The 26,255-nt window shown below is 36.8% G+C and overlaps 1 protein-coding gene across 15 annotated transcripts in view; it reads right to left on the minus strand.

Annotated features, from left to right (window-relative positions):
• The window catches only part of ERBIN (erbb2 interacting protein), a 116,118-nt gene that overhangs the window by 66,249 nt on the left and 23,614 nt on the right, over nt 1-26,255 (minus strand). For 12 of the 15 annotated variants that reach the window (XM_071731171.1, XM_071731163.1, XM_071731172.1 and 9 more), the window contains 3 exons: nt 15,995-16,051; nt 5,654-5,851; nt 1,424-1,541 (listed from right to left, as the gene is read on the minus strand). In XM_071731171.1, the coding sequence (XP_071587272.1) occupies nt 1,424-1,541; nt 5,654-5,842 (307 nt within the window). In that variant the 5' untranslated portion in view covers nt 5,843-5,851; nt 15,995-16,051. Of the gene's footprint in view, nt 1-1,423; nt 1,542-5,653; nt 5,852-15,994; nt 16,052-16,846; nt 16,985-26,255 lie in introns of those variants that run through there. The other 3 variants (XM_071731168.1, XM_071731162.1, XM_071731166.1) reach the window with 2 other exon arrangements.

Consider the following 26,255-nt stretch of genomic DNA (forward strand, 5'->3'; position numbering starts at 1 on the left):
TTTTTGTTATATAGTACTAGGTAGAGAAGCTATCCAAACTGTGATAAGATTGAGAACAGGCACATGATAGTTTAAATAAGCTTGTGTCCTGTCATTTCTCTGGAAGGTGTTAAAAAAAAAATAAAACAACCATAGAACACAGAGCTTTGCAGTTTACTCAGATAGCATACTGTTCATATTGCCTCTTTAAATGCTTTATATGCCTCAGAGAAACAAGTGCTCTTTCAGGAGCTCTCTGAAGGCTTAGCTAAAGGTTACGCCATTTTGGATGGACAAGCAGCCCTCTGGCTGGTAAGTGACCAGCTGCCTATTGATGTACGTAAGCCAAGGAATTTGCCAGCACTAGAACTCAAATGCCCTTTTGCTGTTTTTAAGTCTTCTGCACTGAGAACTTGTGCTGGAAACACTTAATCCTTTCAACAGTTCTGTCTAGGACAAAAAGATGATTCTTTCTCTGTTGTATGTCACTATGAGAGTTTAAGGCCAGTGTTCTTTGAGAAAGAACTATTAATCCACTTGTACCAGGAACAGAGCTGTGACAATCAGGTCAATTTATCACACTGAATGCTGCGTTCATTAGGCAGAAATAACAAAGTTTAAGTACAGACTTGGCCCTGATGAACAATCCAGAAGAATGCCAACACCTCGAGAACTGGAATGCTTTCTTAATAAAGCCAAACTTATTAACTTTGAGGAGTCATAATTAGCTTGCTGTGTGAATTAAAAAAAATTAATGTAATATGATAAAACCTTTGGCATATTTATGTAACTCTTATTTTCAAATATGGTTTTCCTTACAGTTGCACACATCTTCCAGTTTGATAAAGCAGCACCATTAATAAAAACCCATGTATAGAATACTTGGCTGACAATGGTTTTTTAATTTGTAAAAGGCTGTCACACACAGAATGACAGATTGCTAATAATTCAGATGAGTGAACCAGTGTCCATGAACACTTTTCCCCATGCAAGAGAGGCTAACATCCCCAGAACATGACAGCAAAACAGCCAAGATCTACTACAATTTTTTTACATTTCTTTAAAATAAACTGAAAACAATTTTCATATGAAACAAAATTTAATAGAATCCATCAATATTACACAAATTCGTGTTGAAACTTCATTAAAGTGAAACATCAGGAAAGACACTAAAAGTAATAAATTTGTGATTGTAGCATCAATTTGCTACATCAGTTTTCAAGTAATGAATCTGAAAGTACAAACCAATCAATTTAGGACGTAACACTAAATATCACAACTACACCATAAAAGAGCTTTTTTTATGTTAAGTACTAATTTAAAGTAGTAACTTAAAATTTACTGGCTGTGTAGTTTATAGAAATTAAACTTTCATTAGTTTCATTGTATAGCCAATGGTGATTTGCTTCTCAGTTGCCCCCGTATAGTAAATGAAGTGACTTACCATTTTTGCTGACATCCAGTTCCCTGAGATTAATGAGATTTGCAATGGATGCTGGCAATGTGGTTAGATCATTGTCTGGCAAGCTCAGCTTGTGCAGAGACTGACAGTTAAAAAGTTGCTATTGAAACAAAGAAAAAAGTGAATGTGACTTTCTCTTAGTTTCCTCTTTATAGCTTTTGTTTGTAATCCTTTTAAACTTCTGACCTGACAGCTTGAAGGCCAGAATATTTAGAGTCTTTACAAAAACTGTATTTAACTAGTTTCTAATAAAATTTGACTACATTTACAATGGCTAGGCAAGTCACAAGGAAGCAGCTATGCTTAACACTTCCTACAAATTCCTTCCAGTATCACATATTGTGATGTGAATATGGTCCTCCAAACATCTCAAAATATTTTCCACAATAGACAGGCCACGTGATACCTCAGAGGTAACTACAGCTTTCGCAAAAAAAAATTTTGGAAATTTGTAGAGGCTATTTTTTTTTTTAAGTCAAATACTTCTGGAACATAGGGTTTGAGTAGGTATTGATACCCTATAAAGTTCAAATTTTATTTTATTGTATTTTACAGTTTTTTTCTCTTCCATACTTCCTCACTCAATTATACAGCAATTCAACAAAGTCATGTTGAAAATGAATGCAAGTTTGATCTAAGGATACAGAAAACTGTATCATCTCTACTGTATATATGCATTGTTATTTGTATCAAATATTAGCTTAGAGATAGATATCCTCTGATATGAAAGGTATTTTCAGATTCTTATCCAGAAGCTTTACAAATGGACAAAACAGGGCAAACAATATCAGTGTAATAGAATAAACATACTCAAATCATATATAGGAAGTTTACAGATAGTACCAAAATAAATATGCATGAGAAACTGGTTAACAAGATTAATCTAGACAATGTATGATGAATATTCCTTTCCTGACAGTTTTGGGTAAAATAATTTGTAAATACCTGGACTTAATGTTATTTTTGTTTGAAATGCTGAAAAGTACATACACTCAGGAAGTGTTCCATTATTAAAAAAAAAAAAAAAATTATCCCAATCAACATTATAGCAATGGGCTTCGTTCAACCAATGTTTACGGGGTCTCTCTCAGATATGAGGCCATTGCCCACAGACTGTTGAGCAAGGCCCATTCATATGATATCTGCATATACCAGCCCAGAACAAAAGCAGACATATATTAGAAAGATGTTCAAGGACTTAGCTTAAAATTCCCTACTGAGCTTTCCAATTCCTCAGAAAAATCCATCTGTTAGAACTAGCTGATATAATTAAGGCTTTGAAAAGTTACAAGCTATTTACGATAGTCTATGGGACAGAGAACTTCAGTGAGGTCATGTGTTTTGGAGAAATTCTTTTATTTCAGTACTCCAAGCAAGAATATGTACTTAAGACTCAGCCTGAAAAATGAGCTTGACTCTGTAATAATTGGAATTTCCCCAGTTAGGCAGGTGAAAGCAAACATAGCACAAGGAATAGCAAATTCACCAAAGGAAAATGAGAGGAACAGAGTTTTGTGTTGCGTTTACTTTGAATATTTGCATATTCAGTGATTAAACAGACCATCTTTACTGTTAATTAAAGTCTGTTTTACTCTAGATTTCCAATTTCTTCTGAACAGCCAAGTGACAAAGAAAACTAATACTGCTTCAGTTTGAGTTTTTCGGCTCAAATGCACACCATGGCACTCTGGACAAACTGGGTATCTTTTTGGTTGTGATTTAGCACACAAGATGAACACTTCTCAAATGCTCAATGATGTTCAAAACTGAGACTAGACACCAGTGCTTTGGGTAAAGCTAAGTGCTTTTCTACCATCACCTCCTTCTTCCATCTCATTTTGCCTATGCTGTCTCCCCTTGGCGAGTCAATTAAGGAGCTACATTGTAAGAACCAATAAGGTCCGTAAGTGCTGCACACAATGACAGCCTATTTCAGAGATCCAGTTAACAAGACATCCCCTAACTAGTTGTCTTGTGGCATAAAAAGGGCACAAATCTGGCATAGGAACATGCTACCATGGGGAAAGAGCCACCACAGTTCTGATGTCTTAAAAGGCTACAGAAAGCTGGAGACAGCCTAGTAACCACCACACCCTTTGTCCGAGATGGCTTAATTAGAAGCTTGTTTTCTGAGTTAAAAGACTAAATAAAAGCTTGGGCTAGGAAAAAGGCATAACCAGCTTGAAACTCTGGCTCCAAATCAGCTGTGATAATTTCAAACATTACAGGCCTTCCCTTACAGGTCTTCAGTGGATAGCTTTATGAATACAATTTCAGTAAAACAATTACACAAAACACTTTTACTATGTCTTCACTACTCTGTTTCTTATACAGTATTTTAATATATGTGTGGGTGTGATTTATCTTGAAAATTGAAAGGGTATTAAAAAAAAAAAGACCAAAATTTCTTAAAAGCTGGAAAAGATGCCTAGCTTCTCAAAAATCAATCTATAAGGATGACTTAATATAATGTACAAATTAACATGAAGCAAGTGTAATCTATTACTGCTTCCTGAAGTTCAACAATGAAAAACAAAAGGGAACAACAAAACATAAGTGTTTAAGCAGTCTTTCAAATGACATGGATAACTTAATCTTAGACTAGAAAAAAGCAATTAGTACACTGCCCACCTGTAAGTTACTCATGTATCAAAACTGGATTTCATATAGAAACTAAAGAAATCAAATGGCATGTAACAAAAATCAAAGATAAAATGGACTAACCACTTTTTCTGGCCTAAAACACCAACATGCACCTATTTGCTACAGCAGTCTTCCTCATGTTATATTATTAAAAGGAACTTTTTAGAAAACTAGGAGTCAGGAATGAAGATGTTTGTTTAGTTCTTATGATTTTGGGAATAGCAATTTAATCCAAGAAGAGTTCAGAAAATTTCCTATTATTCTGGCCAAGAAAGGTATTTTATTTCAGTTTTTAAGCAATTTTATTCCTTTCCAACAAACACTGAGAAACAGGAATGAAGTTCTGAAATAATCAGAAAAACCCCTCAAAGTCTTTAAAAGCAAGATAACAAAAATTTATGTAACTAACTCCAGAGGAAAAAAAAAAAGCTACTTGGGAAGGTACAAGAATAAAGCAGTCAAAGTTCTAAACTTCGACAAAATGTCTAGTTTTAAATTATCCATTAATAGTTTAAGTTACAAATACAGATTTTCATTGATGGCTTTCTCAGCAGCATTTTAGGTTGGATTTTCAAACCTGGCTAAGCTGGCTAAGCTTTATTGGAATCTGATGCTTCTAATAACTGTCAAGCTGCTATCCTGAAATTGTTTTAGTTTCTTATTTGTTTCATTTATCTTAAAAAAACCCACAAAAACAAACAAACAAACAAAAAACAAAACAACCACAAAAAACCCACAAAAAGCAAACCAGCAAACCTGAAGTTGTTATAACAAACTACAAAAATCTGAAATTGTTCCATGGTGAAGTGAAGATTTGCATACAATTCTGACAAACCTATTTTAAATATTAAGTCTTCCATTTAACTACTATGTTTTTCATTTCACCAAGACAGGACCTTGCAATGGAAACAAGTCTATATTGCAATGATCACTTTATACTACTCACAAGTCTCACTGGCAAAAGTCTCCATTCTTTCACTTAGTATACTGCTAATTAAGCATGCAGCTGGTCTTGAAATTTCAGAACAATTACTAATTTCCATAATGAAGATGTAATCAGAGTGTCATTCCAGCTCTCTAGTTTTTGAACATAAGTGAACTGAAATACTTCAGAAAGTCTTTTCAGTCACATACCTAAGAAGAAAGCGGGACTTCAAGTGAATAGATGCTTTGGTTTGTAGCTATCTTTTGTGGGCACAGAGATCTAAACAGCACATTTATCTTGCTTCTTCTAATCTTTGTGTGCTCAAATAATGACTCAATTTGTTGAATATAGTTAATCAGTTTGAGCAGACACTGCCACAAAATACACTAGCAGCTTTTTCTTCAATGTGCCTCTCTTGGGCTTGATCATTTGTTTAAGCAGTTTCATATCAATTAATGTAGGAAGTTAAGCAGGAATGAATAAGCATTCTTTCTATCGGGGCTGCTTCTTCTGGAACCAACATTTACTTTAAATATCTGGCAAACTGCAGCCTAAATGCTTTAGTGGGAAGCTAGACACTATCAGTTTTTACATTGCTCATGAAGTAACAGAGTTAATAATTTAAGTAAAACAACCCTCCATACCTTTGGAAGCTCTTCAATCTGATTAGCATCCAAATAGAGTTCTTCCAAGGTCTTTTCAAAAGTAAAAATCTCCTTAGGCACCTGTTCCAGGCTGCAGTGAGAATAATCAAGTGTAGTGACTGTTTCCTCTTCTCCACGAAGACAGCGGCATGGCACCAGCCGAACAAACAAATTCCTTTTTGTTGTCATTTTCAGGCACTGTAAAATAGAAATTTTTCAATTTAGAAATCAAGACAACTTCAGAAATACTCATGACCTCTTTTTGCAATACCATTCTGTCTGGAAAACTTGAACAAATTTGCAGTGTACACCGAAGTAAGGAAATTTTGTCTTCACATGGAAATGTATCTTTCTTCATTTAAACTCAATCACTGCCACAACAGTCCCCTCTACTACCAACAGTACCCCTCTACCATGGCACCTACAATATTCCTACTCAGCAGAAGACAGCAAACCTGAACAGTGCATGTTGACTACATGATTGCTGACAGCATACACCTGCCACCTTCTGCATCTTTTCTCCTTCAGCAAGAGCACCAGTTTAGGTGCTAATTAACACCTAATTTCAAGCTAATTAACAGCAATGTTTCACAAAATTCTGAAACAATCATCTTCAAAATGCCAATTCAAGTTTTGAGTTTGTTTGTAATCAGATGACAGACTCAACGATTTTTCAGGAAGGATGAATATGTGAAGGCAGACAACACAATCATGTCTGCTCCATCTCCTCCGTGAACTGATCTAAAAATACATAACTTTCCAAAACAGCACCAAGTATCTATTTACTTAGCCTGTTGACACTCCATATTAAAATAGACACTTTTTAAATCTCTTTTTTTTTTTTTTTATCTGCAGAAATTATACCTCAGCTACTGGATTAGTGACAGGAAATTTTCTAATTCAAGTGCCAGAAAAGTCTTTGAGACACATTTGGCAAACTGCACTTCAAATTTCAGTCAGCATGGTAGTAATATTGGAAGAAAATAAAATACCATGGCCACCGGTATGAAGATACAGGTTGCAAGAACTTCCGTACAACAAAAAAAAAAAAACCTCATGCACTTGGATTCTCCTCTACAAACAGCTGGTTTGCCAAGTACTTCATAGTGTGTTTAAATGAAACATATCACAACAGGTCAAGGGACTGCTGCACTGCAGTGTTTTCACTAAACAGTAAAATAACTTGTCACTCGGCTTTGATACAGTCAGATTTTACATCCACCTATTAAAAAGATGGAAGAAAACTGTGTTTGAGAATGGTTCATACGAAGAGTTCAATGCTCTTCATACGAATGCTTCAATGTTCCTAGGATTTAATTACATTTATTATCTAGCAGAAAGTTTAACATATCCCATAAAACTCCACCCAGGCTATATAAATTGTGATCTACAAATAAAAATATGTAACTGTACTGTAATGCAAAGAGCTTAGAGACTGCAAATTCCATGCTGGGGATTTCTACAGAATAAGAAAGTCAGCAAAAGAGACAGCCTCTTGCTCCTTCCATAAGAACAGGCTCCAGCATGGTATCCTCCATCTGCTCACAGCCAGATGCTAAAGATGCTACAGAAGCTGATGTGCTCCCTGGGTCCATGTGCTACTCATGACTTCTCCAAGCCTCAGAGGCTGCAAGCGGAGACACAAGAGGAAATCACATGGCCAACATTTACAAACAAAAAAGTCATTAACAGAAGGAAATACTATTTCAGAGATCTGTAGAGCTGTGGAAAAAAATTCACACGACTTCAGAAAGAAAGAAACACCAATAGTAGTCTCTTCATAAAGGCATTTATGCAGAAGAATATGTGGCTTGGAAAGAACGGGAAGCAAGAGGTTGTACTTGAGAGCAGACTGCCACAAGCCTAGCAGGGGAAGACACACCCATATATTCTAGCTGCAGCCATCAGTAAGTTGACTTCATCCAGTGTTTTCACACTACGTGTGTGAATTGTTTTGGTTTACAGTGTACAAAAAGTTCACTATGTGGTTTATATAAATAATGAAGTAAGACAGTCTTTAAATCAAATGGCTCAAAAAAAGCATATGTTACACTTTTTGGTCCCTCTTTTCCAGTGGCTGTTCTCTTCACACCTGGTTTTATATGTTCAGGTTATCAAAAGTTTCTGCAGCAACAAAATTTGTAAGGCTTAACAATGAAAGACACAACTAGCATTCCCAACTTATCATTTCATTTTGTAAGAGAGATCTTGAGCTTTTAGAGAGGTTGAGAAGGAACAGGTTTTAGAAGATCACATGCATCCACAGCACTGGAAATACAGATCAGTAAACTAATGCTTGTATGACATTACAGTGTTGGGGTTGTACCTCAAGCCAGTTATCATATTAGTTGAAGTACCTGAACTCATAGGTCATGTCTAAAGCCAAAAAAGTCAAACTCATGTTTAAGTATCAAATAAACTAACCTCTCCCAAAACCATAGATTTGACCAACTTGAACATACATCTGACACTTCAGAACCAGAATGAACCAAAAGACCTGCATTTAGGTAATGTAATAAACTATATAATGGGATTTAGTTCAAGTTTGTCCTTTGCTTGTTCCAATGTTGCTTCTATGTATGTATTTGAAGAACTGTTTAGCACTGGTGTTCTGCAACAGAGATGGCTGCCAGCAAATGGGAGTGGCAGAATAGCTCCAGCAAGTATCCCACACCATCCCTCTTCTGAAATAAATATAAAAATATACGGAGACTCACACATGACTCTCCCTTTCTGTCTGCCTGCACACCTACCTTGTGGTCAGTTACTCAAGCAGAACAGCTGTAATGGAGAAAAGGAGGATATACTAGAAAACAGAGTCCCCTGCTATAATTACCAAAAACAGGAAAATGTTATGTCACACTGTAAATGTCTGTTTCTTCAACTCCTCAAAATAATTTTTCCATGGATAGTTTGAGTATATACACAGACAGTAGAAGGGAACATGAAATATAGCCTTGTTTCCCTTCCCACAAAACAGGGAAGTCTAACAAGCAGAAAAATCTTAATTTCACAATAGACAACACTAGGCCATCTGAAAGCACCAAATCATACAGTGTAACATTGCTATGCAGATCTACAACAGTGCAATGGCTTATTTTTCTCCACCACTCACTAACTCAATTTTTTTAAGAGGCCAAACTCAGAAGAGGGGAAAAAAACCCCACAAACAAAATCCCCTTGTTCTCTAAGCCATTAAAGCCAAGTTTACCACAGGTTCAGTATTCATAGGCAACAGGAAAAATTAGGATTTCCACACAGGTGGGTTTTGTTGGTTTTCTTGTTGTTTTTACTTCTTGAAGGAATAGGAAGGGAAAAACATCACTTAAGTCGAATGTTGGAAGGCTTAAGGGAGAATTAGCTGTCATCTGTTCTTAAAGACTTATTCTACCACGTCAAAATATTCAGCATTGAAAAAAATACCTAGTTTAAAATCATATATTTGCTAATCAGAAACTATCAGATTTCTGATATTTTTTTCTGCTTCAAGAATTTTTTTTAGCATTTATTTCACAACATCCTTCCAAGTTTGAGGATCATACCCAAGGATAAGAGACAATGTACTATCTGTAGTAAACTGAAAGATGGATGGTTTAAACTACACATCTATGTGTATGTACACATGAAGTACAGTCTTCAGTCATTCACATAAATTAACTGTGACAGTAAAAGGAAGCAAATTCCACAATAATTAGACAAAATGGGACAAAGGAAAATGTTACCTATTGACCTCCTCAGGAACCCCAGGTCCCTAAGGCCATAAAGGAAGTCAGGATAAAGGATGAATTTGCCTTGGTTGATGAGGGCTGGGTTAAGGATCAGTTAATGGGGCTGCACATCCATAAATCCATGGGTCCTGATGGGATGCACCTACAGGTCCTGAGGGAAATGGCGGATGCCATTGCAAGGCTGCTCTCCATCATCTTTGGTAACAGGAGATGTGCCTGAGGACTGGAGGAAAGCAAATGTCACTCCAGTCTTCAAGAAAGCCAAGAAAGAGGACCTGTGTAACTACAGACCTGTCAGCCTCACCTCCATTCCTGGAAAGGCGATGGAACAACTCATTCTTGATGCTGTGTCCAGGCATATTATGTCCAGGCTTATCAGGAGCAGCCAGCATGGCTTTACTAAGGGGCTTGTAACAATGCAGGGCTGCTAGCTATAATTAAATCAGAGGCTGGTAGTTGCAGTTCTTCACAAACTGCTCCAGCACGGGTCCCTTCTACAGGGTGCAGACCTTCAGGAACAGACTGCTCCAGTTTGTGTACCCCAAGAAGTCACAAGTCCCAGCAGAAAATCCATTCCACAAGACCACAGATCCTTCCGGGAGCCTACTCCAGTGTAGGCTTCCCACAGGGCCACAGCATCCTTCAGGCACCCAACTGCTTTGCCATGGGGTCCTTCACTTGCTTCAGGGTGGATATTTATTCTACCAGGGAGCTGCACTGCATGGAGACAGCCTCCCTCACCATGGTCTTCATCAAGGGTTGCAAGGGAATCTCTGCTCTGATGCCTGTAGCACCTTTTTCTTCACTGACCTTGGTGTCTATAGAGTGGTTTCTCACATATTCTCGCTCCCCACTCCTGTGTGCTGTAGTACAGATGTTTTTTTCCCTTCTTAAATATATTATCAGAAGGGTGCTAGCAGCATCATTGTCAGTCTCAGTTTTGGCCATCATCAAGTCCATCTTGGAGTAACTGGCCCCAACTGGCTCCATCTGACATGGAGGCACCTTCTGGTAATGTCTCACAGAAGCTACACCTGCAGCCACTTCCCTACCAAAACCTTACCTCCTACAGCCAATGCAGTCTATAAATAATGAAACATTTTTACTGAAAAGAATAAAAACACGCAAAGCAGGAAAGCAAAAAAGTTTGAAAGGCAATGGTCTATGGAAGAAAGCAAAACAACAATAAGGGCGGATACACACTAAATATTAATCCAGAAGAGACAGCATCATCCAGTGAAACATCACTTTTCTGGAACTCTTTGATGATTCCCTACACACCTCAAGTCATCCAAGTCCAGCAGAAATTGCAAATGTGCCAGAATCCTATTGACATTTCTGTTTAACCAGACATCTACTTATGTGACGATGAACATTTAAAAAAAAACCACACACATACACACAACAAAACAAAACCAAAAAAGCAACAACCGCCCCCAAAAAAGCCATCCCAGAACAAACCACCTAGGTCCCCAAGGGTCATATTTATTTGAAAATTCTGAACTCAGTCTTGCTACAAGAAGAATTTAAAATCACAGTAATTTTGTCCCTAATCTCTGTTAATTTTCTTTAAAAGCAACAGTTTCACTATAGCACTATTCCCTTAAATTTCCTGTCTGATGCTAACAGGAAGCAACCTCTGTCAGTCAGTGAAAGCACTTACCCAACCCCCCTTCCCTCCAGCCCTCAAGCCTTTCAAAAGGGTGTTTACCAGTTGAATCAGCAACTGGTAATCAGAGCTGAAAATTAAACCAGCAATACAGTGCTTATAGGAACAACTAGGCACAAAATATCTGGTCAGGTTCTTTGTGGCCCACTCCAGTATCAACAAACAAGTTCAGAATTAGGGAGCTGAGACATGCAAACACAGGAAAGGGAAAGACTGTGTCAGGGAACATGTAGACTAACATGCAACCTAACAAATGCAAGGTGGCTAATTTGCCCAACCAACATAAGTCCCAACACACTCCTGTTGAAACCAAGAATTATGAAAAAGTTATCAAGAATCTTATTTAATCGATTAATCAAAAGAACTAATCACTTCTTCTACATTAAAAAATCAGTAGGAAATGAAGCTTCTCGTATTGGACATAAATAAACACAAGCCCATTTGTCTTTAGAGATGTTAAAGGCTTTCTCTTTCTAAAGAAGCAACATGAACAACAGAAACATGAACCAAGACATAGGCTATTTGGTTTGCTGATCAAAGATGCTATACTGTGAAATCTCACAGCTAAATTTAAAGAACTGTATGCTAGCTAACAACAGTACTTAGTTTGAGGAAAACCATAAATATCCTAGTACTTTAAGGAACACAAAACATGCCTGGCTGTTCCAGTAAAGTAAGGAAACAATTATTCTCAATTCTTTAATCACAGAAATTACTTGGCACCTCTTGCTTATCAGCAAATCATTCCCATAAAATCAACCCAGTCCTCTTGAACAGGAACAGTGAGGTCTTAACCAGCAATCAGCACCATCTAAACTCTAGTTTCAAAGCTTGTTTCTACTCAGTCCTTTTTCTTTGCTTTAGGAGAAGAAAGTACAACTCAAAGGTGATAGCCACTGTCCAGGAGTAGAAACATGAAAAGACAGCACATACTGCGAAGAGACTGTCTCTTCCCAAGTTGAGGTATCAAAACCTCATGTGGTGACAATACTAAATTAAGGTATTTTTAACTCATTCTCCCTCCCATCCAAGCAATTTCTTTCCACCCCTTCTAGAAAAAAGTATTCTGCAAAACTGGACTGGTTATGCCATTCATATCACTGAATGACACAAACTCAGGTCAGTACAAACCAATGAACACTGGGGGAGAGAACAAGTGGAAGGAAATAAAAGGGAGTTTGGAACCATTTCACCAATTTTATGTGGAGCTGCAGTGCAAGCTTCCCCAATCCTGATACAAAAACAATGCTGAACTGCATCCATGCCGGCAGAACACCAAAATAACAAACTGTACTTGCTCATATACAGCATTCAGACTAAAAGAAAGAAAAGGCATTACTCATGAAACACAATGGTGAATGGCAACAGAAGGAGGAACATGTTAGTAAATATAGTGAATAATAACCAATTGTTAAATGAAAAAATGAGGGATGCTTGCTACATTTTTTTGGAAAATAAATGGAACAGAGAGGGCAGAAATCAGTTTTGCTTTCACTGACTCAACAGCTGTTAGGGCATAAGCAAAATTAATAATACTCTTACTTGTAGCTTGCTGAAATACAAAACTCAGAACTGGTAATAAAACCCAAAGCTTCTCCTGGGGATAACTACTTTCAATGTTCTCAACATATATATATAATATGTATATATACATCTAAACCAGCAAAAACTACAAAGAAACAAACATACACAGCAACAGAGCATCAAAATAACTTCATATAACTCCCAGAAGTGCTATTCCAGGTGTGAATTCTGGAGGCATTAGTTTAAATGATCTTTTTTTTGTATTATATTTATTAAGTAAATTATAATATTTTATTTTACTATTTCTATTTTATTTTGCTTTAGAATATTCAAAAGTCTTTTATACAATTAAATTATATAAAATATTATAAAACCTCTTTACTTAGATGTAATGGTTACCAATAACATTTTATTGGTTCAACAACAGCATTCTCCCACCTTATAGAAACTAAAGACTATCTAACCAGGTATTTGTTGCAAGTTATTTTCCAGCTTAGAAATTTATCTAACCTGCATCTTCTAAAATAAACCTTAAGAGGTACTGCTACAAGCAAGTAAAACCATACCAAGTCTATTAAAATAAAACTTTGGAATGTTTATTTCTATTATTTTTTGTGACCATAAAAAAGCAGCACTATAACAAAGCAGTTAGTACTTGGCCTTATCACACCAAAAACTTAACAGGGACAAAACCAGACCGATACTGTGAAAACAAAGCAACAGAAGTATAATTTTTAAACTGAGAAACAAAGTAAAACACCTCATAGCAAATACCTACATCATAAAATATTCTATTTCAACTACGATCTTATTACTGAAATGCAGTATGCTGTACACTGAAAAGCAATATTCAGCACTCTCCTAATCTTAGCACCAATCCATAAGGCACAGGTACGAGAGAGTACAGATCTGTGATTTTAGGCAAGATCCATTACAGAAACGTCCTTAGCAAAAAAACACGATGAGAACAATTTTAATTTCAGTTTACAGTAAAAAAAATATTGAAGTGCTCAGATATCCCAATAATTGTGATTTTGGCTCTTCAAAATATTTATATTGACTTTTCCTATTAACATTATATAATAACTACACAGTAGCACACTCACACCCTGTCACCACACAACTGCAACCCAGGTGGTTTCAACTCAATTTTCCCACATTGCCTCTTGCTCTTTTTCTGTTGCAGAACATCAATGGACATCAATGTAAGTGCCACTATAACATCTCATCTGAAGAATGGTCTCTAATTAGATACCATTAACAATGCTACTGAGATTAGCATTGGATCTAAACTTCATTTCTGATGTTCAACTTGATTGCACATTCTTTGAGTATGCATTTGTGGTGTTACTATGAAAACATTAAGAGGAATAAATTTATTTTTAAAACAGCTACAGCTGTGCTCTGTGTCTCACTCATTTCTCCTTTCTGACTCAAAAAAACCCCACATAAATTTATCTACTTTGACAAAACTGAATGTCAAAGGAAGCTGCAAGAGCCCCTCAAACCTTAATGAATATTAGAAACTGAATTTTTATAAAGCCATGACATTGATATTTCAGTATTTCAACACTGATGTTTTTAAATGGATGAAGTATTCCTTTATATTATGAAACTGACATATTTGGGGTTTTGTATTTGTCACTTTTAACTTAATACATATCCAGGAACATAAAGTATTTATCCCAATAGGACAATAAAGTGTGAACTCCATCCCCTGCTAGCCACCATGTGGTTTTTTTGTTTGTTTGTTTTTGGTTTTGTTTTTGTTTTTTGCTGGAGGAGTGGGGGTGGATATGGTTTGTTTGGTTTTTTTAATGTGTAGTAGAAACAATCAGCTATTGTAAAGCTAGTAATCAGAACTGCTTTGCTAGTAATCAGAATTACTTCAGAATTGCTTTGGCTTCAGAATCTACATATTTCTACATTAGACAACTCAATCTCCTTCCAGTGCTGCTGTAGAAAAGATCCACATGAACACAAAGGACAAGTTCCTGGCCTTCCATTCAAATAAAACAATGAAAATTAAATACAACGAGCAACCAGACTAAGAGATAGCAAGGCTCTGGAAGACGTATAAAACTGTATTAAAGCGCTTATGATTTGGGTTTAGTGCTCTGAGGGATTATGTCTGGGTCTACTGTATGAGTAAATGCTGTCACACAAAAATGACATAACACATACTGTCAATGTCTATTCAAGCAGAAGGGAAGAGATACTGCTTTAATTCATCCAGTTACAACAGCATAGTCCAAAGACACGAACAAGAGTAGGGGTGAAGGCAAGAGGCACTGCCAGCCATTTGCCCACAGGCAGCAACAAACCTCAGGAGCAGCAACCACGGCTGAAACAGTGCAGCAACAGCACAGTTTCCTAGCTCAGCAGATAATGTCAAAGCACACAAAGCCTGCAGACTTGCAAATGACACAAAAGGCTGGAAAGTGCAAGCATGTGCACATGCTTCTATCTTCCTCAGTATGCGCTTCTTTAAACACCAGATAAAATATGCAGAAGACTTTCTAGGTTTTAAACTGGTGTTTAATAGTAAGTCTCAAAATTACAGTCACAGGCGTTTCAATATTTTCTATAATTTTCTCAATCTGAGCAGCACAAATAGTAAAATCAGAGCAGATGGAAGCTGGAAACAATCATATGTTGTTGGGTTTTTTTCATAGCGGGTACACTATCATGACTCAACAGAAATCCATAGAGAAGTTCTGAAGACAAACCATTCTACTGAGAATTCTTTTTACTAATGAGAAATACTTGCCTCTAGAAAGCCTTACAATATGAAGCATAAACAACTTAGTGCCATCTGCACTGGCACCATTTAATGCAGAAAAAAGCTGATTCTGAACATGTGTTGCTTTTCCATAGAGCTTTGAACAGAAAATTTATCTTTATTTGGCTTCATAATACTTTTCATGTTCTTAAGTATTCTCTCTACCTAAACAATGTTAATATAGCAGTGAGAGAGAAATGAAATGTTCGCCAAACCTGACAGACATCCAAAAGCATTTTAAAGCATTTTTAAGCATCTTCCATTGAGGCTTTTCAAAAACATGCTTACCATTCCTAGAACTAAAAAAATATTATTTAAAAAACAGTACAAAATGCTAAACCTCTACCTACAAGACAAAGCATTTAATGATGAACACTGAGCTTTAAAACAGAATTATTTTCCTGTACATTAGTTTCCCATGTTGTCCTTTCTATATATGAGCACAATTACTTGTAAATACCTAGAATTCACTTGGCTCCTCAACAGGTATTTATAAATTTTAAAGCTGTCTTCAAAATAACATGAGAGATGATGCAGAATAAGATTCAAGTACTTTGGAGGCAATTATTGCAATATATAGATTTCTATTTTAACGTATTGTGCATTGGGACCAGAGGAAATAAAAATAATGTACTTACCACTGTGCTGTTTTTTTCTCTCTGCTGCTTCTTCCCTGAGCTTTCAAAGCCAACATTCTGTTTAAGACAAAGGTACACAGATTTTAGTCAATCCTATCACTACTGAATAAGAACAAAGTGAAATCTTATTGCATTGGATATTGAGCTTGCTTTCAGAGTTTGGTCTTGTTTTTCACATGTGTGTGAACAGCAGCTCAAAGAACTCAGAAAACTTGAAAGACTTTCAAAATAGTAAAATTTACATGTATACTTCTGTGGGAGATTATTTTGTTTGTGTAACAGTACAAAACGCAGCTTTTTAATCATACTTTCACTTTTATTTTATAACATTCTGGCTACGAAGTTGCTTCACTTATACTCCATTTTAATTGCTTTATTAAATTATTTAATTTCTTATATTAGACAACTGTTGCACAAAATTCTGAAAAGCATTAAGAAAGAAATACATCAGAAATTAAAAGAAAATTTAAAAAGCATACTTCTGCATTATTAACTTTAGGATAAAATTTTAGAAAGTTGTAATACCTGAAATAAGGCATATCAAATCACCGACGCTACCCTCACCCACATAGAGAAACTACAAAGAAAAGCATCTAGCACATTTGACTGAGCACATACAAAATTAGTGGCTGGAGCTATGTAAAGAATAAATTTTGCCTCCAACAATGAAGCAGAACATATCTTCAGAGGTATTAAGTGTCACTATGGTCAGTCAGATCATCTGAGCATGAAGTCACGTAGCACAGCTAAGAAGATGGGTCAGGCAGAGTATAATCTCTCAGATTTGTAAAACCTAGACAAAAAATTAAATTGTGGGGGAGCATAGGTAGTAGCTTCACTCAATGGATTTACCTTAAAATTGAACTATATGTAATCTCTTCTCAATAAAAGCAGGATCAGTCCGTCATGAAATCATCATAATTTGTCCCCGCAAAAATGATAAAACACATTTGAAATAAAAATTGTTCCAGGAAGTTTTGCAGTTTGAGGTAAAAAAAAAAAAAAAAACCACCACAACAAAAAACAACAAAACAGAACAGTCACAGAACAACAAACTCCAACATTTGGAAGTCAGGATTGTAACAGTGGGAACTATGCTAAAACCAGCTTTCACATTGCATGTGCTGTTCTTCTTTCAGGAGTCACTGATGCCAGCTTCTGCATTCATACCAAATGGACTCTAATGCACCACACTGCAAAAATCAATTTATCCTCTGTGGAAGGACAACCAGGACATGTATACAGAAAGGGGGGAAAGTAATATAGGTAAAAGTATTACTAGAGTCTCAAGTTTTCCAAGCTTCCTCCTGAAAACAGCCTCTATCAGTTTAGCAAGCCTCAGAAATATATAACAGCACTCAAGACTATCAAAAAGATCAAGAAAGACAGCAAGGATCAAATAAAATTCCCAAACTTGGGGTGTTAGAAAAGTCTGTCAAACTGGTACGGCTGCACCCTCCCTTCCCGTAGCACTTTGCTCCTACTAAAAAGCTATTTAATCTTTACAACAGCTTTTCAGAGGCCCAGTACGCAAACTTTCAAAGACAAGAAATCCAGATTTGCAATAGGTCTGCTAGGATAAGCAGAATTAATCCAGAGAATATGATAGTGCAGGACTGGATCTGGCAGCGGGACAGTCAGGTGACTGTGCCTCTGAAAGGAAAAGGGGTAAGGTCAAGACTTTGCAGGCAGAGCATTCAGAGTATAAAAATTATCAAAGAAAGAGCTAGCCCCATGATCATCACAAAAACAACAAACAAAAAGGGATTACTTTTGCATCATTTCCTGACACCTGCTAGGCTGCCTCTGTTGAAATGCCCCAAAGAATAAAATCCAGTGGTAAGGAAGCACAAGGAACTCATCTGAGCTCAACTATCCAGAAGTTGTAATACAGCAAGTGCAATGCATGTACATGGGGGGAGGAATACACACCAACACCTGGATTATTTCAGGTCATTCTGCTTTGGAAATTAAGCAGCTATACACTGAACAAAAGACAGCAGTTACAGAAGCAGGCACGAACAATTAACTCTCTACAAACTACTGTTATCTTAATGCCACTTGAAACTACGTGAAGTTGAGTCAGATAACCTTGTTTGTGCTGCAGTTGCAACTGTAAGCACTGAACACTGAAGTCTCCAACAGAAAGAACCCTCCACATAAGTGACATCACCAGGTCTAGCTTGCAGGAAAGCTCAACAATCTCTCAAATAAAACAAACCAGGGTATTCAGAGGAGCTCAAGCAACCATGCCCTAGGACCTTGACTAGTTCAGATCACCACTTTCCTACTTCTTTTGTAGAAAAGGTTAACAGGTGCTCTAGAGGACTAGTGATAAAATGCCCCAAAGGTAAAAATACCCAACAAAATCTCACTTAACTCCCCTCTAGCACATCACTGAGTCTCAGAATCTGTCAGGTTCCTCCAACCAAAAAGTTACAGAAGAACCTCAGCAATCAACTTCAAGTGTGGGGAGAGTATTTGGGGAACTATCACAGATCAGGAAATAGGGTTCTACTTCACAATGCTGAATGACAACAAATAACCCTCAATCAGCTTTTACTTTATGCAGTCTGTTTAGAAAAAAAGAAAATAAACTAAAAAAGCATTCAGGGAACTCATAACACTTACACTCTTCATTCATGGAAGGGTTGGAAATATCTTATAGGAGGATACCTTAAAAACTGCTTGCTTCAGAGACATTTCATGCAGCCTCTAACCCCTGAAAACCATCCTCCGTTTAAATAGTGGAAGCAGTAAAAACTGTGAATTATTTCTTTAAGTAATTCCAGGACAGTGTTGCAAAAGCCAGATTACCTATGCTTGTCCTTAAACATCCACCCATGTTCCATGAGAAAGTAAAGTTTAGATAAAAAGTCTTTAGGTTGGTCAAGATTCTCCACAGCAGACACACACATTAAGTGGAAACAGATCTCATACTCACTAAGATCTGTCTTGTATGCCAAGAACAATTTTTGGGCAATGAGATAAGTTACATTTTTTTTTTCCTTTTGGGATGGGGAATATGAGGAGTTCTGAAGCAGGCCATGAAGTGCAACTGCATCTGTGTCCTTGATAAAGGAAGGATACCCATAACCAGAATATTTTTAAGTATCAGGGAAGTATATATATCTCCACATAGTTATTTCATGAACAACAATATAAAGTTTTCTTGTCAGTGGTTACTGGCAAGAATCTTACTCAGTCCTGCTAAATAGGTGAGGAATGTCTGCCTCACAGTGAGCTAGATTTGAAAAAAGAGTAACATATAATCTTGATTGAGGAAATAAAAGATAAACACAGCTGGCAAAATATTTCTCTCTAGATAGCATACCTTTTGAAATTAAACAGGCACTTAGCCTGAAGTAGTAAGGTCTGCACACCAGACAGTTTAGTTAATCTTGGACTGCTCCACCGGGAAACAGAGAGGGGCAAGAGATGAGGACCAGGGAGGCACCAAGGACTTAGAGGCCACTCTCGGCAAAGAGCTCATCTTGTTTTCTCTGGAAGCAGATGCTGTCACCATGTCTGTTTCTCGTCACTTCGGTGTCTGAACCAAAGCCAGGTATTTCGAATAAAGCAAAGAAACAATCTTTGCTACATGCATGGGCTCATTGACATAAAATTGACAATTGATTTGTTACCTCATAGTACCAGGAAGGTACTATCCTTAAACACAGAAAGGAGACAGCTGATGGAGCACTCTCAGTCACACACAGTGACTCCCTGTGACACACAGTCACATTTGTTTCCAGCGTCCACCAAAATAACCTGTATTTGGCAACACTGTTGGTATACTAAGGGGACACACAGTTGATAAGTGTTCTGCCAAGGGATATCAGTATGCTTATCAACAACAATGGAATGGAAAAAGCACTTTTATAGGTGTCTGACTGGCTAACTTGCTATGCTAGTGTTATTTTCAGATTAGGAGTTTCATTGTAGAGGTCCCTTCCAACCCAAATCATTCTTTGATTCTATGCACAGCTCTATTAGAGATACTTTTAATTACCTTAAAATTGATTGAATTGCCTAGAGGCTAACAAAATGAGATTTTATTCCTTACTTGCAATATTGTAACACCACTTTTGGAAAAGAAAGTTAAAGAAAGATATTAATACCTGTCCATAAGCAGATAAATTAGATCAAAGCAATTCTATTGTTGACTGCTTTCCCTTGAGGAAGGTGGTCAAAGAAGGTTCTCCAAGGCATAGATGAAGACTGCAAATTTGATTTCTTTAAGGAAACTATTTCCAAATAATTTCATAGAATAGATCATAGAATGGTGTAGGTTGGAAGGGACCTTAAAGATCACCCGGTTCCAGCTTCACTGCTAGGGGCAGGGACAGCTTCCACTAGACCAAGGAGTCTCACTTAACGTGGGTATAGCTGCAAAATCTCTCACTCTGTGTTCTGAGTCCAGAGTTCAGTTTTACAACAAAATAAATGTAACTAAATCTAGAAAAGCAGCCTGTGGTTCCAAATTCCCTTTTATAGTAGTCCAATTCATGCATTACTATGTAACAAATACATTCAAAGGAGATCCCTGTTCACTGACTTGCAAGTTATTAATTTCTATAAATTTAGGCTGCTTTGCAGAACAGGAAATGTGAAGAGGATTAAATTGTTACTATATACTGTTGCTTGTAATTCTGCTTAAGGTTTTGCTGATGTTTACTGGCTTTGCTACCATGATGCCACTGCATTAGCTCAAATTACCAGGAACCAAGCCAGGAATGCAAACACAGAAAACAGACATGACACCAATTTTATACTCTGAAATTCATGCTAAAAAGTAAGAATGTTATATAGACTTTAAAACCATGCATTTGAAATATTAATATACCTGACATCTTTAAAAACTGTATTCATTTAATATAAGTGGTTTTTACACCTATAGGTTTTTAGCTTTGTGACCTATTTTCACATAAATTTGTTTCTTGCCTCTGAAGTAAACTACACAGCAGTATCTGAACTCCAAAAAAACAAGAAACAAACCACGTACAACAGAAAACTACCTGAGGTCTTTGGTCAAGGAGATATTGCTTCCTGAACCTCACAGGTGTGAACCCCATGCCCTGACTTCAGAGGCCATCCTAAGGGACAACCAAACCAGCAGGTCTCAGAACCGAATCAGTCTGCATCCCATGCACTGTCACAATTGTGACATTTGTGCTAACTCACTGACTAGAAGTGAGAAGCTGTGCCAATTTGCAAACCAAAGCCTAGTTCAGCCTGAGGAGGGTTTGCTGTTAGTTATAACACAAAGAACCCAACTTTACTGAATCTAGGAAGTAAAGAAAATTTAAAAAACCCCATTCTCCACAGGCTATGACAACGCTTACCCCAGCTTCAGCCATTGCAAAGATTTCCACAGCTGCTACAGAATTGGCAGCTTTAGAGAGGACTGCACATACTTAAATCACATCAGGAGGAAAATTAGCACCACAAACAATGCGACATGAGCATTTGGGATAACAAGGTGTCCTGGTTTGGGCTAGGGTAGAATTAATTTTCTGTCTTGTAATTTTATTTTCGGCTGAGGGAATAATGGGGTCACACCTGCAACACTCCTTTAGAGAGGAGAGGACAAGACAGCTGACTCAAGGGAGGCTTCAAATCCCTCAGAAAACTATCTAGATCTGGTGCCCTCACCTTTTGCTCCTCTGTGACCCCCTCCCTTTTTACCCTTTTTTTCTGCCTCCATTCTTAACGGTTTCCCACAGTGACAGCTCCAAATGGCCCGAGATTTTTCAGGCCTGTTCTTTCTAGCCATAGCAAATGTGTTCAGACTTCAGCCTTCTTTCACAGCATCACAAGAGACTGATAATGGGAAACAGGAGGAATGTGGAAAATTTAGGAAACAAATTACTAAGAGAACAGGATGTACTTTCGACATAGGATGTACTAATTTAATCAATAGTAAGACTTGGAATTAAAAATATGAAACTGAGTCACACACACACACTAAAGTACATCAGAATGTATACCACCACTTACAGAAAGGACACATTTGATATAAGATAGGTGGTTATCTTGTATGATGTATTCTCATGACCCTTATATCTTTTTCCCTACTGCCATTTATCACATCAGCCCTTTTCTTTCCTCTACTGGATATTGAAATACTTCAGGGAGACACACACCTCATTTTATTTGCACGGTACTTGAGATATAGCACTATGTCTTTTAGGGGCCATGGCCATGTATAAAATGCTGCTGGCACCCAGCATCCACACTTCAGAGATCAAGGAGTGATCAGGTAAATACTGCATTGAGCAGATGCTGATCTACTAACATAAGAAAAACCTTTTAAGAATGTAGCATGAGGAAGACAGAAATTTAGATTCTCATGCAAGTATGACTATCAAGCACAAGAAATCACACAGAGCAAGAACCTCTGGCAAAGATTTTAGATTCAATATTTAACTGTACACCGAATTTACCAAAAGCAATTTGTGAAACTTAAACAAGACCCAGGATGAGTCATCCACCTGAATGACTCCAAGACTGTCACAGAGTGTGCACTTCTGTCCTAAAATACGAGTGACATGAGATTCAAGCCCTCTTGGACCACACTTAAGTATTGATTTCCAACACTCCAGATGAACAACCTGTTACTTGTACTCCATTAATAAGAACAGTTAAGGTGGTGTATTTCTATCCATTTAGAACCTAGTCAGATACACTCTCGATTTACCTCCTGTATCAGGCAGATACTTTTCCAGTTATGCCACAACTTCTGCAAAAACTGAATCCTAGGGCTGTTTCAGATTATTAAAATACATACTGCAGCAAAAACTTAGACGCAGACAGAAGGCAGACTGCAAATTTTACAGATCCTGTGAAAGTCTGTAGTAATCTTAAGAATATTAATTTGTCCTGTGGCCTTTCATTGCTACCAGCTAGTCCATGATATCTTGCAACACTGTTAGAAGTGCTAACCAGCTGAGGCTTTGCATTTTAATTTATCAAGTTTTGCATAAAATACTAAATTGTTAGAACCAATAACCACTTAGTAGCGTCCTGAAATAGGCTAGAAAATAGGTATTAGAAGCTGAATTAGCATCCTGTAGATTTAAAATTAAAATTGTTTCAAAATTAGCAGAAACTAACAGTAAACAGTTGCTATAATTGTATATTTAATTATAGATCTCACTCTGCCTGCCAAGCCATTGTTAAGAGTATGTAAATTCCTGAGCTCCCTTTCCTTCCAGGGCAGAGGTGAGCAGTGCTAGTCGAGAAACATTTAAATCTATTTTTAGACATCATATTCCCCATACACATGCACAGACATAGCTTTCCAATTAATGATTGCTATTATGAACCTTTTACTTCCTTCTGCATTTATTTTGTTGCTCACTATTTTACAAAGTTGAATTACGAGACCTCACTGACCAGGCTGATTACACACACAATCAGCAGCCTGAGAACCTGCTTGCAAAATTGCCAAACATTGATAGCTACAAATGAAATTAAATCAGCTGTGCTCTTAACATATGAAGTGACACAGAAATATTAGGGTGTCATTGCTAGTTTGAGTGGGTTTAAAGAAAAAAAACTGTCAAATACTTTTTATAGCTTCAACTGCCATTAACTGTGCACATCAAATCACTGTCATAACACTGTGTATCATTACCTCACCCCATATGCACATTATGAAGATCAATTCTTGAATGTCAGTGTTCTTCATGAACAATAACAAAGGAAGACAAGAGAAATATTAATACACTTCTACACTCAAAACAGCAGTTAGATACTGGAGGAGGAACAAAGCAGAATAAGAGATACATATTAAAATTAACATATTTGAAGTAGGGATATACATCCAAGACAAGTGTCTGGTATTAAAATTTTTTAGTAAGCTGTGAACAATTGAACAGGTGTCTTACTGGAATTTGAAGTTTCCTGTTTGAATCAATACTAAACTCATAACTAACTGCAACAGCTACTGATTGTGACTAAGCAGATAGAACATCAAAATAAAATGTATTTTTACTCCATTACATGTCACACAGGCATGCACCATCTGCCACTGAGGTATGATCCATGTCTCTCTGACATTATCACATTACTCATAGAAAAGACTAATGCTGCTGCTTAATCTCATGGTTTGAGCCAATTTCTCAAAACTAAGCCTTGGCTTGCTGTCAGATCTCCTTATTACCTGCCCAAGAGTCAATGACAAAGGTGCATATTGTCACTTTTTCCCTTATAATACAAAGCTACCCAACCCCTGTTGCAAGCTGAATTACATGTTGCAAATACTGTTATAGACGTGATTTGTTTCATGGATGGACTGGAGCTATTTCTATCATTTGAAACTGCAAACCTGCAAGGTAATCCTCAGCTCACAAGAAAATTTAAGGAAATTAATATAATTAATTCAAATTAATTTTCAGATTTGTTTTGCCTAGGAAAAAAACCAACCCTCTGCAGACTGAAGTAACGAATGCAGAGGTAGCCTCTGAATACTAAAACTCAAGGAACAAAATTGCTATTCAGAAACCTGGGTAGAAGATGACAGTGTCTGGAAAAGAACATAATACGAATTTGTTGTGTTCTCTTTGATAATGAGGTTACAGTGAGAGTTGTTTTGCCTCACTCTTCATCATGTTTTATTGAACTTTTATTTAACTTAATTTTAAAAACACCGCATAAGATGAAGAAACTGCTGTTTGTGTGTAGTCTGAAAAACAACAGTAGGTTTCAATTCATTCGCAATTTCTCCTTCTTTGAAGGGTCATCTTGTAGAAATACACTGAGGAATCACATTCACACAGTGACAGAAGTGCTACCAAACTGCATGCCCTAAAAGGCATTTTGACAATTATATCCATACATATCCAAAATATTCTAAAATTCTTTTTACTGCAGCTGCTTATTTTCCATTAATGTGTGAAATCCATAATTAGAACAGATACTTAAACAAGGGAGGTTTTGGTGCTTGGGGTATTTTTGTTTTTCAATGCAGCCCTATTCTCATTTTTGAGTAAAGAAGGATATAGGCAGATGTCAGCTCTAAAAAAAAACTTGACATCTGTTAAATCTAATTTTAAAATAATTCTTCTGGATCTTCCAGATCCTCTCCAACAAGCCAATGTAAGATCTGGATGAAGATTTGGATGAAACAATTAAGTCTGTATTTAATGTTTTCACAGCAATAAACCAAATTTACCTGCAGATAACCAAGTTCTAAATTCTTAGCAAAATAGACTTTTATTAAACTGTATTAGATTAAATTGTCTGTCTAGCAATAAGATAATGAAATTTAAAAAAAAAATAATTAACAGGTTGATTTTTAAAATGTCATTCATTTTTGTTAACAGCTGAAAAAGCACTAACATTTTTTTCTAGCATAGGAAAAACTCAGCAGTAAAGATCAGTAGTGAGATTAATGGACTAATTCCATTCTAGATACCAGCTTTCATTTTAATACCATTAAGGGATCAGAACTGAGACAGACTGATAATGTCATGGATTAAACCATTCAATACAGTCCAGAATTCCATAAAACTATACAAATCTAGAAAATAACACATCTGAAGTTCACAGTTGCCTGGTGCTCCCAGTATGAGACTGGGCTGAGAAGAAATGCTAACAGCATAGTTTATAAAAATAAAGACCAGAATGAGTCAAAGCAGTTAGATAGCAGTAGCGCTAGCAGCACTCCCAGTGAAAAAGAAACATTCAACAGCTTAAATTAGACTTGGCAAGCCAGTATCTAAAACCAAAACAGCAAACACTGAGGCAGAGCTTAACCAATTTATCTAACACCCACTCCTTTAAGACTAATGAGTCTTTAACTTAAATCTTGCTAGATGTACAATTGGCTGTCCTCTACTTTAAATGCACATGTATAGGAAACCACAGCACACATGCTTCGAAAGGAGAGAAATTTAAGCAGCACCTTTAATCTCAGTCAAAATGTTCTCCTAAAGAGATATGGGGATTGCATACTTAAATTCAGTGTGCATATAACCAGAATTTCATCTCAACCTCCAGCAACAGTTCCCATCACAGATTCTGATTACCTCTGTAGAAATCATCAGCATCCTGCTCACTACTCTGACCCGCAACTCTACTCAGTTGTTTCCCACTTGAGTTCCTGTGGTCACACTTCCTGGCCCACACTCAAAACAGAACTTTAATCATATAAACATGCACCTTTTCTACAAGAAACAGTTCTAGAACACTGCTTGACTGTGTTGATGGTTTAAGTGCCCCTATTTTTCCCCTTTTCTATGAGTGCTAAGCAGCT

This window comes from Heliangelus exortis, chromosome Z (genome assembly GCF_036169615.1).
Source record: "Heliangelus exortis chromosome Z, bHelExo1.hap1, whole genome shotgun sequence".
Classification (NCBI taxonomy): Eukaryota; Metazoa; Chordata; class Aves; order Apodiformes; family Trochilidae; genus Heliangelus; species Heliangelus exortis.